Source organism: Pyrus communis, chromosome 4, assembly GCF_041283825.1.
Source record: "Pyrus communis isolate YQ-2024b chromosome 4, ASM4128382v1, whole genome shotgun sequence".
Classification (NCBI taxonomy): domain Eukaryota; kingdom Viridiplantae; phylum Streptophyta; class Magnoliopsida; order Rosales; family Rosaceae; genus Pyrus; species Pyrus communis.
Genome location: NC_142568.1, coordinates 3,594,412 through 3,610,186, shown reverse-complemented (window position 1 = coordinate 3,610,186; position 15,775 = coordinate 3,594,412). Strand labels below are relative to the sequence as shown.

Genomic DNA, 15,775 nt, shown 5'->3' with positions numbered 1-15,775 from the left:
ACGGGATAGAGTATTGTTCCGATCGGTCTGACTCGGGAGGAAGAACTGGTAATAGACATAAAACCATCCATTCTTGTTCTATATTTGTTCGAATAAAATTGGACATGGGCAAGACCCACGCGACGGACCTCGTAGCGGGCACGACGGCCATCACCACAAGCCACCGTCTCTGCCATTGTAGCAGCCCAGAACATGCAGGCCCTGGCCCAGACAGCTTGAGTTGCAGCCCATCAGACGGAGACCCATCCTACGCAACCCATTGCGCTGCAGCAGCCCAAGCAAGAAGGCAATAGTGCCAGCCTTCAGCGCAAAGCTTGTAGGAGCCCAGACGGAAGGGAGCAGGGCCAACCTCAGCCCATTGTTGAAAATTATATATAAAAATACAAAAGAAGCGTTAGGAAATAGATACCCACCGGTCTTCATCTCGTACCAAAAGTTTAACACGTCTGTTAATTATAATTAACTTAATTTTACTTTCAAAAAAATATTTTTGAACAGTAATTGTTTTTGTCTTTACTCGTCGAATAAAATTATATAAAAACAAGTACTATTTAGAGTGAATATTATTTTACCTTTAGGCTGTCATTGCTTTTGTTTCTGCCCAACTAATTAACTAGCTTTTAGTGTAGGTTTATTTTAGTGTATTAAATAAAAAAAATTAGTGGGATAAGGTAGGGCTCGAGTTTATGCGTCAAAGTTTGAGATAGCGTGCCAACCAACAATAAGAAATAAAATAAAACAAAAAAAAGGTTTGCAAACTTGCAGCCTTTGCAACCACTCAGTACGATTTTGTGGTATTTTTCTTCACTTAAAAATAAAAGATTTTATGTATGAATATCGTGAATGATGAATTCAATATCAAATTATGTTACTTATTGTATAGTTTAGCCAACTTCTTATTCTTTTTATTCCTAGTGTAAAAATTATGATGTATTTAAAAAAAAAAAAAAAAAAAACACTTGCAGCCTCTGCAATTAAGTTGGGGTTGGGGGATGTCACTTTTTCAGGTAGCCGACCGACACCCCTTACCTTGATTACAGCACTCCATTACCTTCCACATGCGCCCATTTGCACTATCAGTACAAAATTGTCCACAAATTATATTATAAAATTCCAAATAAAATATAAACCATTTAAAATATTTATGTAAGAAGAAAAAAAATAAATATCGTTTTCTGCCAAGATTCTCCACCCAGACTGACCCAGTTCCTGCAACAAACACCCTTTCATCCGTCCCTGGAATCCTTCGTTTTGGAAACTCAATCAATCGAAAAGCAAAGGCAGCCTTCAGACAAAAAGAAAAGGCAAAGGTTAAGGCAGCCTTTCAAGTTGAAAGCAGCTTATATGAATCTAGTTCACTATCTTGCGACGCTTTTATTTTTTATTTAATAATACGATATAATGTTAAAACTTTACGAGTGTCTCATGTCAGTGTGTCAGTTTCATAGAACGTTACATATCAAATATATTTCTTTGCTTGTATTATAACACGTAGTGTATTACTATATGCCTCGAGCATACATAAAAATTTTCCAAGTGGAAGTTGGTCATTTTAGGATTTCTCCAAGGTTTTAAATGTGTTGTTGTTGTGTCAGACACTGACAGCTCCTTGCAACTCAATCAAGTGTTAAGCCTGGCAATCAATTATTCCCCAATGCCCTTTTCTTTCTTCTGTTTCCTGCAGAGAAATTTCCAACACCATCCCATTACCAATTTTCCATTCCCCATTCCCATTCCCACCTGTACTTTCATCATTCCTTCTTGGTCTTGTTTTAAAATCTTGCTTTCCAAATCTGTGTACCCTGATCTGGAATTTTCTCCATGAACTCAGCCCAATATTTTTTTGTTTTTTCCTTCCCCAAAAAGCAAAAATAATAAAATCCAAAAGCAACTCCCCAAAACTTGTACCTTTTCCCCCTTTTGGGTTTCATGGAAATTTCAAGAAACTGATATGCAAAGGTCACTATTCGGGATACATTGCACTCATTTATTTAATTTAATCAAATATTTTGTTTGCTCTTCTGGGTTTGTTCTCTGCATTGACGCCATTTGTTGAAACCGCCTTATTAAATTCTTTTTGCTGACGATTTTATCTAATTTGAATATAAAACTTGATCTGTGGGTGGCCTCTAATTTTCTTGTTTTCTCCTTTCCTGAAAAAGATGTTCACCATTATTACTGCAAAAAGCTCTCACCTACCGTTATCTCAATAATCTTGTGTTGTGCAATGCATTGCGTTTTCTGTGATTAACCCTTTCTTTGGTAACAAATTTCATTTCCTTGTAAAGCTTCCTCACGTTTTCCTATCCCTGTAACCCATCAAAATCCACAGATCAAATTCTTGGCATTTACAAAAAAATTGGAAAAAACCCTTTTTCTCCATCTGGGCATTGAGAAAACCCCTCATTGTTTTCGTCCCCTTTTGGTTATTGTCTTCTGGGTTTTGGAAATCTTTGAGTTTTCCATCTAGGTTTTGGGGAAAAACCATTTCTTGTGCAGGGTTCGCGTGTTTAAGCGTGAAAGCTTGAAGCTTTTTCATCTGGGTCTGTAATTTTTACCTCTGATGCCAATTGGGGGTGTCAAGAATGGCAAATCTTGTTCCTGGCGTGCTCCTCAAGCTGCTACAGCATATGAACACGGATGTCAAAGTCGCCGGCGAGCACAGGTCGTCTCTGTTGCAAGTGGTGAGCATTGTTCCGGCGCTTGCAGGCGGTGAGCTTTTCCCAAACCAAGGTTTCTACCTTAAGGTATCAGATTCCTCACATGCCACCTATGTATCTCTCCCTGATGAACATGATGATTTAATTCTTAGTGATAAGATTCAACTGGGTCAATTTATTCATGTGGATCGGCTTCAAGCCGCCACCCCGGTCCCCATTCTCCACGGGGTTAGGCCGGTGCCAGGGAGACACCCTTGTGTGGGGAGCCCTGAAGACATTGTTGCCACTCATTCTCTTGGTTTTCTTAACAATAATTCGTCTTCTGGTTCGAAAACTGTAGAGAAAGTAAAGTCTGAGTCTAAGGTATTAGGAAATAGTCATGCCGGAGAAAGGGATAAACATGGGCTAGTGAGGCCGAATGGAAGTGCTAAGCCGGATCAGTTGGAAAAGAAAGTAGGGTCTTTTGGCCGATCAAAGTCTCAGCCATCAAAACCTGCATTAACTATAGATATGAAGAGGGAACCTTTGCCGAGAATGAAGTCATTCAATTCACGGTCTATCCCGTCATCTCCCTCAAGTTGTTATTCGTTGCCGACTTCTTTTGAGAAATTTGCAAATGGGGTCAAGCAGCATGCAAAAGTTAAGGGAACACCTATGGTGGGAGTGGTGGAAAAGGCAAGTTCTGTTCGTGGGGCGAGTCCCGGGAAGAAATCAGTTGTGGGAAACCCGATAAAGAATTTTGTACAGGGGTTTGAGATGGGGGCCAAGTCCCTGAGGAAGAGCTGGGAAGGAAATATGGAGGTGAACACTAAAGAGAGTTCAAAAGTGAGAGCTACTTCACATGATGCCAAGCTAGACGTTCGGATGTCTGTAAGTTCAATAATTCATGAATCTTAATTTGAAATTTATGTCAAGTTAGGTTTTACTGAATGTTTACTTGTGTAAGTGTACTATTGGTTGATTTTCTTTGATTTCTTTGGAGGCCACGTTTGGTGTCCTTGGATTCAATTCTTTGTTTTTGTAACTAATGAATACCAAGTACTTTAGTTACATTCATCATTTTCAAAGCTTTAAATCATTTTCAAATTGTTAAAAAAAAAAAAAAAAGCCCCTTTTTCTCAATTGGGTGGATCTTCTGAGAGCAAATTTTGATTCTGGAGATAAACACCTCAAAATTAAATGTGCCAGCAATTATGAATTGTATTTGAAATCTCTTTTTTTTTCTTTTTCTCACTGGTTTTGATTTGATCTTGTAGTAGTTCCAAAGGATGTGGAAAATAGTTCAATGTTGGGTGTTATTTGTCCTCTTGTATTTAATATTCGAGTAAACATTTTGCCAGGCTCCTAGAAAAAGTATCTCAACTGAGAGGTTGCCACCTAGAGAGGACAATAAGATGCAGATATCTGCAAAGTCATTGAAAGAAGAGAGTAAGGTTCAAACGTCTACAAAGAAAGTTACTACAAATGGAACTTTGAGTGATCAAGACAGGTCAAATAAACTTCGAGTATCTGTTGGAAAGAAATCATCAGATGTAGCTAATAATGGCTTTCCTGGAAACTTGGTCAAGGTTTCCCTAAATAACAGAAAATTGACTGATGGAGTTCCATGGGCTTCACTCCCATCGTCAGTTGCAAAGCTTGGAAAGGTATATCTTCTGTAACATCTTAGAGCTTGGTAATTGTCTCCGGGTAAATCTTTATTTTCCTGCCTATTCAATGTACTATGGTGTTTTTCTTCTGAAATTTCATTATGTAGAGACTACTGAAGTGAACGAGAGAATATTATAAAAGAATGAAGTGCCCAGATATCTGAGGTCCCAAATTTTTCATGCATATTGGGTTATGGGTTTTGCGTTAATTTCTTAGTTTTTGGTTTTGCTTTGTCCGCTTTGTCTTTCTGACCCGATTTTCTTAATTTAGGAGCCAAGTTAGTGAATGGGAATTCCTTTTAATTCTGAGAAGGATACAACCTTAACCGTAGGAATGAGTTTTAGTGACATCTATATCTGAAGATAGACTTTGTTGTTGTTGTACAGCTCGGCACTTCGTTTTTCTTATTATATACTTTTGAATCTGTTATCACAGGAAGTTATGAGGCACAGGGATGCTGCACAAATAGCAGCAATAGAGGCGATGCAGGAGGCTTCTGCCGCAGAGAATTTACTACAATGTTTGAGGTATAAGTTATAACTACATCTTGTTGGTATACTGTTTACTTTCGTAGTATACTCTCATGAGGTGCTTGCTTGCTCGAGGCCATCCATGGAGTTCTTTAACTCGTATGGGACACTTGCTCACTTATATTTTCTGCATTTTCTGTTCTTGTTTGATTTGTACTTTGGAATGAATGGCACGGATGCTTAGGAATCAAAAGCTTTTTAACAGGGAATTTTGGAACATCAAACTACGGGAAATGCAATCCTACATTATTTTTTAGACTTTTTGTACTCAATTATGTGACTTTTTCCATGCTTTCTCCTCTTTCATTTGTACTTCTAATTGTAACAAACATTAATCTGCTTATCTGTGATCTTTTCTTTTTGGGTTTTTTTATTTTTTATTTTTTATTTTTTTTTATTTTTGTGTGGAGGCACAATGTTTCCAGAATTTATACGATGCAACTTTTTCCATGGCTTTTAGCCTAAGTTCTGTGCATCATTTTCTGACATTTTTTTGTCTTTTTTTTTCGGGTCCTGCAGCATATATTCAGAGCTAACTACCTCTGCCAAGGAAGACAACCCTCAGCCTGCAGTAGAGCAGTTTCTAGCCCTCCATACTAGCTTGAATAATGCTCGTGTAGTTGCTGATTCTCTATCTAAACTCATGCCAGATGGTGAAGAAACCCCATCAGAAGAGGCACTGAAGGTAGCTTCAGACAGACGGAAACAGGCAGCATCTTGGGTACAAGCTGCATTAGCCACCAATCTGTCATCTTTCGCTGTATTCAGTAAAGAGTCCAGTTTAGCCTCTGTTAAAGGTTCAGCTTCCTCTCAAAACCAAAAGATAATCTCTGCAAATCAACCCGTGCTAGTTCTAGAAAATTCTACGAAGAATGCTTCAACAAAATCCCAAGGCAAAGTTCGCCAGGCAGTGGGTTCCAAGCTTGGGACACCAGGGACACCTCGCCGACTAGGGGATGGATCAGCCATCAATCAAAAGCCGCCAGCACCACCTCTGCCTGAATGGAATAAGGGAAATGGCCTTGACGAGGTTGTTGACTTGGCCGAAATGTTGCGACTGCAGTCACAAGCTTGGTTTCTGGGATTTGTGGAGAGGTTCCTAGATGCTGACGTGGACATTTCAGCTCTTTCAGACAATGGTCAAATAGCAGGAATGCTAACTCAGCTCAAGAGTGTGAATGATTGGTTGGATAACATCGGTTCTAGTCAAGAAGGGGTTGAAACAACCGATGTTTCAGCAGAGACCATTGACAGGCTGAGGAAGAAGATCTATGAGTATCTTCTCACACATGTTGAATCTGCTGCTGCTGCGCTTGGCGGGGGATCACAATCATCACCTCGAATCCGAACACCAGATACAAAAGTTAGAAGGTGAGTCATTTAAAGTTTAGTGTGGCCGTGCGGGATTTGGTGTCTCGTTGCATAAATGCAGCGCCGGAGGCCCCTGGGAGCCGTGCCCTTTAACCACCAAGTGGTCCTAGGAGCTGTGTGTGTGTGAATCTGTGTACATAAATTCACATGGGTTTGAGGTATAGATGGAAGGGTTGTTACTTACAGGAGGGAATTTGATTCGAAGTGCGACGTCATTTTTTTTCTTCCGTTGTTTGATGCAGTTGTTACCTTAAATTATACGAGATTGAAAAAGATTAGGAGGGGGGAAATTTTTTGTTTCTTACAGCAACAATGCATGTTTCCAGATTTCATGAGGATTGAAATTGTTTCTACACACTAGGGATTCTGTTTGGACTCCCAAAACCAATCGATTGGCGTTTCTAATTTTTTCACTTCTTTTTGAGGGGGAAGTGCTGGATACTTGTAGCCTTTCCTTTTAGAGTAGACTGCTGTTTGACCTTGTGAACTAGTATTACTACAGTTAAAATTGAGCTCTGAAATATTTTTTAAGTAAATTAATCATCTGAACTATTTGAAATTAGCCGATTAATCCTCTCCTTTTGAAATTAGCCAATTAATCCTTTATTGTTAGATTCAAAGAAATTTATTCCACTTTGCCGTCAATTACTGGCACGTGATTCATTTTTGAGGGTAAGGTTATGCTAGTATTTGATCCGAAGTTCTAAAAAACGCTAGGCGATAGACAGGATGCGGGTTGGCGCCTAGCGCGTAGGCAGATTTTGGTAAATTTCTTGTTTATCTTATAAATAGGTGCATATTGACACTAACAAAAAAGTATACTTGTATGAAATCCATGAATAAGATAACAAAAGAATGAAAAAAATGCAAAAAGAGTATCCAACAAGTCCAAAATTTGGAAACACATTAAGCATATATGCAATATAACCATAGTGAGGAATATTGTAGGATGAGACATATACAACAAGTTCACAATTTAAAACCACATAAAATGCAAAATATGAGGAAAATAAAGAAATATAGTAATGTAAGATATTCACAAAGTTACAAAGCAATGCATCAAACTCTTCTTCACCATATCCCTCTGGGACTTGGATATGAATTTTTTTTTTTTTTGTTAATTTCATATAAAAAAAAAAAAAAAAAAACCGCCTGCCCTTCTAGGACCCAACCGATTTGCAAGAAAACGCCTCGAATCACCACCACCCAATGCCTAAGCACCACCTAGACCTTTTTTTAGAACACTTATTTGATCCCATTCCCATATTTCAAAGGTTGCCTCACATTTTTCTTATTTCTTGCGTGAGTAATCGTGTCGGAGCAATTCTCTTTCTCTCTCACATTGATTCTAAGTAAGTAAACATGCTCTAAAAAGGCACAAGCTTTAAGTCAACAAGTCTATATTTGAGCCATAAGCATGCAGAACACAGCGGATACAATAGTTTTCAATCCACCACTAAATACTGCTAATGGTTCTTTTGAACCCAAAATTGGCAGTTAATAAGGGTTTAATTTTGATGTTTAAACAATTGTACAACACACAAGGCATGTCCAACGGACGAGATAAAACATGCTTCTCTAACAATTGGAAATGTTTCCCACAGCCGAAATACACATCGCGAACATCTGTTGGTGGTGCCTGCCTCCTCACAGTTCATCCTGCAAGGTCAACCAAAACAGATATTGGGGGCGAAAAAATAAGAGCAAAACTTTCGAAACTTTATGTAATACTAAAATTTGGGTCACAGGTCTACATTTTTAGGATATCAAGACCGGAATCTTCGATTTGTTCAATTGAATCGGTGGTGAGGTGCCTAAACACCCATTGTCTACGAGTTGGAGTAGGACCTATACTGTTTAAATGCGACCAAGGTGCACCGGTATAGTTCCTACTCCAACTCATGTAAACAAAAAACGAGCAAGGTTCTCATGCTGAGATGTTTCTATTTTACAGACAATTTTGGTAAATAATATAGCCAAACTGGTAAGCACTTATATGGAAAGGGAAATAATACGAAAGCAATAAGTCGAAGGAGATACGAGGATGTGGCAAACGAAGGGAGGAACAAAAGAGAAAAAGTTAGTTCTTACATGGTAATCATCCAGATAATCATGGGGATCATGCTGCAAAACAAAAAAAGGTTCCCAAATTAGACTTTCAGTGGAAAATCATTTATGATATGGGAAGTGGGGAAAATCATGCACTGTTACACACTAGGGATAGATTATAGCCTGAGGTAATATTGTCCTCGGACCTCGGAGGTGTCTAATATCTTAGGGATATCTGATGTCATAAATGATGTCATCAATTACTTAGCCGAACTTGAATACAATTATTACCTTTAAATCGTCTTCCTTTCCTCCCCATAGTTAATAAATCAAAACAAAAATCTAACTAAAATAGTTTTATCTGTTTTATGATTGTTTACACTAACTAATCCATGCGACCTTAGTCTGGGGATTCTTCTTAAAGCTTCCCCCAGACCGCTTTTCTCTACCCCGGCATTTAAGCCATATACTTCCTTTTCAAATATGTTGTACTACATTCTTTTTCTCTACCCTTAAAGAATTGATTGCCTTGGGGATTCACAATTTAAATGATTTTCTCAATATCAGAAATATGGTGATATTGAGACAACATAGATTTAATAATGTTATTGATGAGACAAAATAAGGAAATACAATACCCTTCTACGGCGCCTCCTATCCCTGCCATACTCACGATCCCTCTCCCTCTTCCTTTTTTCACCTTCCTCTCTCGCTCTTTTAGCCTCCTACATGAACAAACATAGTAGATAGATGTCATTGATAGGGTTATTGTTTGATCACTACAGTACGACCTCAGAAAAACTAAAAAAGCAACATGGCCTCTTGTAAATCACCTCTTCTTCTCGAGCTTTCCTCTGCTTCTCTGCTTCCTCAAAAGCTTCTTTCTCAGCCTAAAATTGTGGTCATTGTTATGCAACTCAAAGACTTTAACTGAGATAAATGACAAACATAGATATTTAAGAGCAATAACTCACGTCTCTATTGGAAAAAACCTCTTCTACAACTTCTTTTGCATACTGTGGATCATCACAAATTAAAATGTTGTCGAAAACTGAACCTGCCTTCACCTGCAATGATTGTTATAAGGGTCCACATTCCAGACAAGCCAAGTATTCCAAAGCTAAGAAGTTCAGAAAAGGCAGTTCATTTTTGGATGGGGAAGAGAAAACCATCACATGAAGGAAAGTGTAAACGAATCCATCACAACTAAAAGTTAACTGCTCGAGAAATGTTGCAGTTTATTTTTCTATTAGCAGTTATTCTAATATTGTCCACTTAAAATAAGCAACAGTCAGTTTCTTTGCCTTTAAGACTGTAAATGATTCACAAGTAACCGCAAACTAATTTGTCAACTCCAGGTAGAATAAGTCATGACTCATAACTCATAAGTTCATAACACAGTTTACACATACCTGCCAAACTTCAATACCCACATATTTAATTGGCTTCAGCACATAAAGGTCAGGATCGTCCTCAAACTCTGCAGAAACACAGGAAACAGGAAGTACTCTTTAAACCCAAACTCAAAAGTTAAAAATGGATAACCTGTCTAGACACATCGAACCATTTATATACTTATCAATAACTCCTAAACAAATATGTAACATCGCAGACCAACATATGGACAAACCTTACCAGTGTAAAGAAAATGCAAACTATGTGAAACGGCTTTCATAATCATTTGTATGAATTTATAAACAGATAAAGACTAAATGAGGATTGCATCTAATATATGTTATAGCCTTATAGGCCTATACATTCTGTTGTAGGCTGAGCCAGACATTGTAAATCACGGTCCACCATAAGTTGAATAATAAAATGGGTGGATCATTCTCATCACATGAATCAAGTCCTGGTATGAACGTATTCAACAAAAAATCTCCAAAGAATATGTTTTTTCTGCCATTCTCACTTCTTTCTAAGATTCTAACCAGATAATTCAAATTCCTTGCGTATTTTAGTCTCGATTATAATAAACTATAAACCATCTCTGCCACTAAATATTCTAAAACACATTAACATACCCGGGTTATCAATCCATGGAGTCTTCCACTTTCCCTTATAGTTGGGGTTCTTGATTTTCTGCAGGATAACAAATTAGAAACTTAAATCAACAAATGAGTTATTCAATCTTTTGCTATCTACATCTAGCTCAAAAGCACCTTGCGCTTCCATGGTCCTTTGTATGCTGGATTTGGGATCCTTGGTCGCCTCCAAATTCCATTCTCTTCCTCATCCCAGTCTTCGGGCTGAGAAACCATCAGTGTTTTCCAGAAGACTTATTACATATTTAGTAATTCTTGATGAACAAACAAATTTATTCAATGAAGATAGAAGCAAACAAATTAATAGGTGTTGGTTAGTTGTCAATACCGCATTCAGGTAGATTTCCTTCTCAAATCCTATCAATCAAGAAAATTAAATAGTTCCACATAATACATATAACAGAAAGAAGACTTCTTTCCAGAACATCATTTATATGTTAAACACCACTAACTAAACAGCACATAGTCTCTATAAACATTTATAACACATGACATATACAAACCTCTTTGGCTTTTGGATCAGGAATTTCAGATGGAATTGAATCATAGCCCTACAACATTGAAACAGACTATTTCAGTAAAAATCACGTAAATGGATTGTAACCTATTCAATCATGACTAGAGAGTCTCAGGATAGGATACCTCCGGTTTGACTTCATTAGGGTCATTAATATACTCTTTGTCATCCCAGTCAGCTGGCTGTGAGGACAATACGAGTCAGTAGATAATTTGTGGTAAGGCAGGGAACCTTTTTTGGTTGAAGTATGATATGGAGATTGGTGCGCAAAGAAATAATGACATATATGAGAGACCCACAAGATAACATAGTACTTGTCTACAGATCTAGAAATATAGCTTTCGATGAAAGCAACTTCTCAAACTTAAAAACACTAAATTGATTGGTTGTGCATAACATCAACTAGTGTCCAGTGTCCATAACTTTACAACATCGTACCTTTTTTGCATTCACATCCTTTATTTTTTTTGGAGGAAGGATATCCCAATCTGTATACATGCTTCCAGAATCTCTCTCTCGATTATCAACAAGGATGCTGTAAGTTGCATCAGGCCTAAGAATAAATGTATAGAAATGAGTTAACTTGTCTGTTTCACATTGGAGATCCTTTTTTAGGGGATAATTCTGCCCCTGGTAGGAAAGTATAACATGGAGTTTTTTTGTCTGTGTGCCACATAAATCTGGTCCAAACATGAAACTGCAGAAAAAATAACGTGAAGTCAGAACCATGGTCTTGATGTATTCTGTTAAGTATTAATAGCAATTAACCAAATTAAACAGAATGTTGTTTAAACAAATAGTATGAAGCATGTGAGCTTGATATAGAGAAAGACAACAAGATTCCAAGATGAACTCAAAACTACCAAATAACAGAGTATACACGTGCATGTATATGCTTTGATGATTAGTTTTTAGGTCCTTCCTAACCAAGTCAATCCCCAAGTGCATCTTGTTATTTCCGATAATATGGACTGCACTGTATTGTTGATAAGCTTGTCATAAGCATCCCCATTGGTCAAATGGGTATGGTTATGGATCGTTTCTTGCAGTATATCACACACAAAAAACAAATAAAAAATCACTTATACCCCTTGCGTACAAATCCCATTATTGGGAGGATTTTGACTTGCAGTCTAATTAGTCACTTCCTAAGAAATATAAAGAAGAATCAGTCCTCCCTAATGTTTAATGCAACCAAGGAGGATACTTCTCTCTCTTTGTGCATAATTGATTAGAGCATACAGAAATATACAAGTCTAAGTCCAACATGAGTTGGCTCATTTACGATAAGGACAAGAAAGCCTTCCAAACACCAGTATGCTTAAACCCTTAAGCACACTTAACTAAACCAAGGTACACCTGTGTGACATGTGCTTTGAGTGCATTTCTGCAGAGGAACATGTGTTCTGATGTGTTTGGAATCTATACTCAATGGCAACAACTAAAAGAACATATAAGTAACCATGTCAACCAGCCATAAAAGTGACATGCTTTATCTTAATAATTCAACGATTGCATAAAAAAAACAGGGATTTAAAAGTAGCAAAAATAGTCATACATACAAAATGATTTTATTATTACCACCCAAACATCAATGAGTAAATGATTGGAAAAGTATTTTATAAGAATATGTCAAATACAACAATCACATAGAAAAAAACTTCTACAATTATCTTTGTAAATAGAGGCTTGACCACTATAAGCAAGTTTTTTTTTGAAACTAGTGTCTCCGGATCTTTGACCCGACTAATCACTAGGCCCCCTGCCTGACCCCACAACATTTAGGGAGCTAGAAACTCCAGCAATTGCTAGGTGGGTACCTTGAGAGGTGTCGAACCCCAGACCTCTTGGTAGCAAACCAAGGGCCTGACCATTAGACTAAACACTCTTAGGTACCACTATAAGCAAGTTTTGGAGACTTCAATATCACAAAGCATGAGCTAATGTTGATTTACGCAAGGTAAATTATTCACACACCTGTACGGGGTATCACCACCAAACTTCTTCTGATTGACATAGCTAGAGAGAAGCTTGATGTAACCACCACCACATTCTATGTCTTGCTCAAATTTAATCGAATACTGGACAACTAGAGTTCTATTTTTGTTGCTGAACTCAGGTACTTTAGCAGATATGGCAAAATGCTTGGCATCATTATATGTTTGAATGCCTGCACAAATTTCAAAAATACATAATGGATGAATTAATTGAGACTCCAATGTAGCTTCTAATGGAAAATTGAAAACCAACAATTTGATTATGAAAGCAAGGTGTTTTCACCGATTCCTACAAACCATATGGCAATAACGATTACCTCTTTCATGTTAGGTTTTTCATCATTCATAATCACAAATTTATTCTTTTTCAACACAAACCGGTTTGTCTATTCACCTTCAGCATACCCATTCTAGGATCGTCCAATTTTAGTTAGAGCTTGCAGAGCTGTCCACCAGAAAACATGATACGAGTAGATTTACATATATGATGGTTCTATAGTTATGACAAGATCACCCTGAAAAAACCTAAGGAAATATAATCAAACACATTACAATTCATCATTTCTTTCTTGTCACCTACATCACCTCTTTTCTCGTCTTAATATGACTACATCTGACTCTTCTTTCTAAGAGGTCCTTATTCCCTTGCTCATGTATTTCTTCTACAATAGTATGGGGCAAATGGTATGAATAGATTATAAGTTATGACAACAAATTTTGAATACAGACTAATCTGAGGGCCTACTCAAACTTTATCCTTATGTATATCCGTGAGCTTCAAAGAAGCAGACAGTCACACTAGGAGCTGTCAGCTCCCAGTTGGGACAACTGTTCTCATGTATAAGAAATGCACCTAACATCAAACTAAATAAAACACAGGAATTAACAATTGAGTACTGAGATCATTTATGACTCACATTCTCCATAAACTACTATAACTGTCATATTAATAAATTAGGGTTGTCCTATCCACACACACCCTTTTACCTTCCACACACCTATCTCAATTTCCGCCGTCAAATCGAATGAATTGAACAGGATCAAAGGACAGAGTCGCAAAAATTAACTTGGTGTGTGTGGATAGCACCACCCATAAATTATAGGGTGCCAATTATAGTACCAGTTCAGATTTTCTTTAGAACTAATAACCGAAAATTTTAAAGCATCATATCAAATTTGCAACAGATGATCAATCAAGCAACCTTGCACTTCATCAATTCCAGCTCAACGGAAAATCAATGAAATGTATTCTGAAACAGAGCTAATAAGCTAAAAGGTTGCAGGGATACCTTTATCATCAGGATCCCCAGGCCATTTCCCTGCAGTGTACTTGAACGTTCCTGCTTTTCCTTCTGCCCTTTTCCAGTCTGATAAGACCCAGCGGCTTTTCCACCCATCTTTTTTCCGCAACAACGATTACAATACATCAGAAAGTTTAAAAATCTAAACAAATGATAAACCCTAGTGCTCAACTAATCAAATAGTTTTCCAATAACACTCATACAGACACAATATCTCATACTCCACTGATTTTGTTTTTCCGGTTAACGGAAACATTTCATCAAATCCAAAAGCAGATAGAAAAAAAAAACCGCTGAAGCAATTCAGAGCCAAAACAAAAAAAGCAAGAAATAATAACCCGAAAAATAGAGCATCTTTCAGGTGTGTTTTACCATACTTAACTGATTGAGGTACACAAAATTGACAGTTTCTTAATAAGCCCAATAAACATATAATTTATGATCTTTAATCTCCTTCCATTTTCTCATATGCCAAACAAGGTGCAACAACTCAAGCATTTCAGAAGACAACTAGAAGCTCTCCAGATCACTGCTTTGGCTACTAATCTAAGCAATCAAACTTGAAAGACTTGGATCCTGTTTGGATTCTAAGAAAAAGATCTTACCTTCGAATCGCTCTTCGAAGAAGATTTCAGATGTGGCGGAACGGAAGTGGAGGATTAGAAGTGGAAGCAGAAGCTGCAGAGCTCGAAGAAGAAGCTTCATCTTTGGCTCTCTCATTTTTCTGCTGGAAACCATTGCCGGCCGAAGTTCGACTTGCAGTTGCTGTCAACTATTTTGGGTAAAGTTCCACTAACATAACCCACATTTGGATGCTTCTGGAAGGAAGTAATTTATTGGGCCAGGCCAACTCCAATAAGCCCAAATTGGAAGGAACAAAAATGGGCCCATAAACTCAGAAACTTTATGACAAAAAGAAAAAGGAAGAAAATGACAAAAAAGGAAGAAACGTCAAGAACTTTTCTGACAGAAAGAAAAAGAAAGATGGTAAAGAAAGGTAAGATGAAGAAAAGCCAAAACTTTTATGTTTATTTTTATTATTTTACACAATCATAAATGTCTACATGAAAATTTACCAAATATTAGAACTTTTCTTTTTATATTTAAAGTACTTTTACAGCTATAATTTACAAATACTTTACTTCATGCTTGTTTAGAAGTATTTTTAAAATAGCTAAAAGTATTTTTGGTGAAAATATTTTGAAACCAATACTTACAAATAAATCCCGAAAAACACTTCAATTGTTTCTTACAAAAAACATATAACCGGTGCTTCTTGTAGGAAGTAGTTCAAGTGCTTTGAAATCTAAAAATATTTTTCCTAAAAAGACTTTCATTTATTTTAAAAACACTTCCAAATAAGCTCGATTTTATTTTACAACTGCTTATTCTCTTAATACAGTAAAATAATTTATTTTACAAAGCACAACACTAAATTAGCCCCATGGGCAGAGGTTTTTTTTTTTTTTTTTTTTTTTTTTTGAAAAATGGGTGGTTGCCTTTGGTGGGAGTGGTGGGGATGAACGATGGCAAAAGAAACCAAAGCCTACCTTCAATTTCAACAAAATAAAAAAATAAAAACTAATTTACAGCAAAAATAACTGAAAAAGAAAAAAATAAGAGAGAGAATTGACAATTGAGTGCTCAACTACCAA

The 15,775-nt window shown here is 37.0% G+C and overlaps 2 protein-coding genes across 2 annotated transcripts; one reads left to right on the top strand and one right to left on the bottom strand.

Annotated features, from left to right (window-relative positions):
* The first annotated feature begins 2,308 nt into the window (after positions 1-2,308).
* On the top strand, positions 2,309-6,616 carry LOC137722827 (protein CORTICAL MICROTUBULE DISORDERING 2). The gene is made up of 5 exons (XM_088692352.1): positions 2,309-2,440; positions 2,471-3,530; positions 4,001-4,306; positions 4,746-4,837; positions 5,360-6,616. Exons 2-5 carry the CDS (start codon positions 2,586-2,588, stop codon positions 6,213-6,215), a joined length of 2,199 nt encoding a protein of 732 aa, XP_088548478.1. The 5' UTR covers positions 2,309-2,440; positions 2,471-2,585; the 3' UTR covers positions 6,216-6,616.
* Positions 6,617-7,594: 978 nt separating this feature from the next.
* LOC137722852 (calreticulin-3) lies at positions 7,595-15,696 on the bottom strand. The gene is made up of 14 exons (XM_068461953.2): positions 14,726-15,696; positions 14,109-14,216; positions 12,800-12,992; positions 11,261-11,519; positions 10,948-11,004; positions 10,809-10,856; positions 10,423-10,509; positions 10,285-10,342; positions 9,673-9,740; positions 9,235-9,327; positions 9,094-9,150; positions 8,899-8,985; positions 8,303-8,335; positions 7,595-7,870 (listed from the first exon to the last, which is right to left on the bottom strand). The coding sequence occupies exons 1-14, from the start codon at positions 14,856-14,858 to the stop codon at positions 7,859-7,861; spliced, it is 1,293 nt and encodes a 430-aa protein (XP_068318054.1). The 5' UTR covers positions 14,859-15,696; the 3' UTR covers positions 7,595-7,858.
* Between the last annotated feature and the right edge of the window lie 79 nt (positions 15,697-15,775).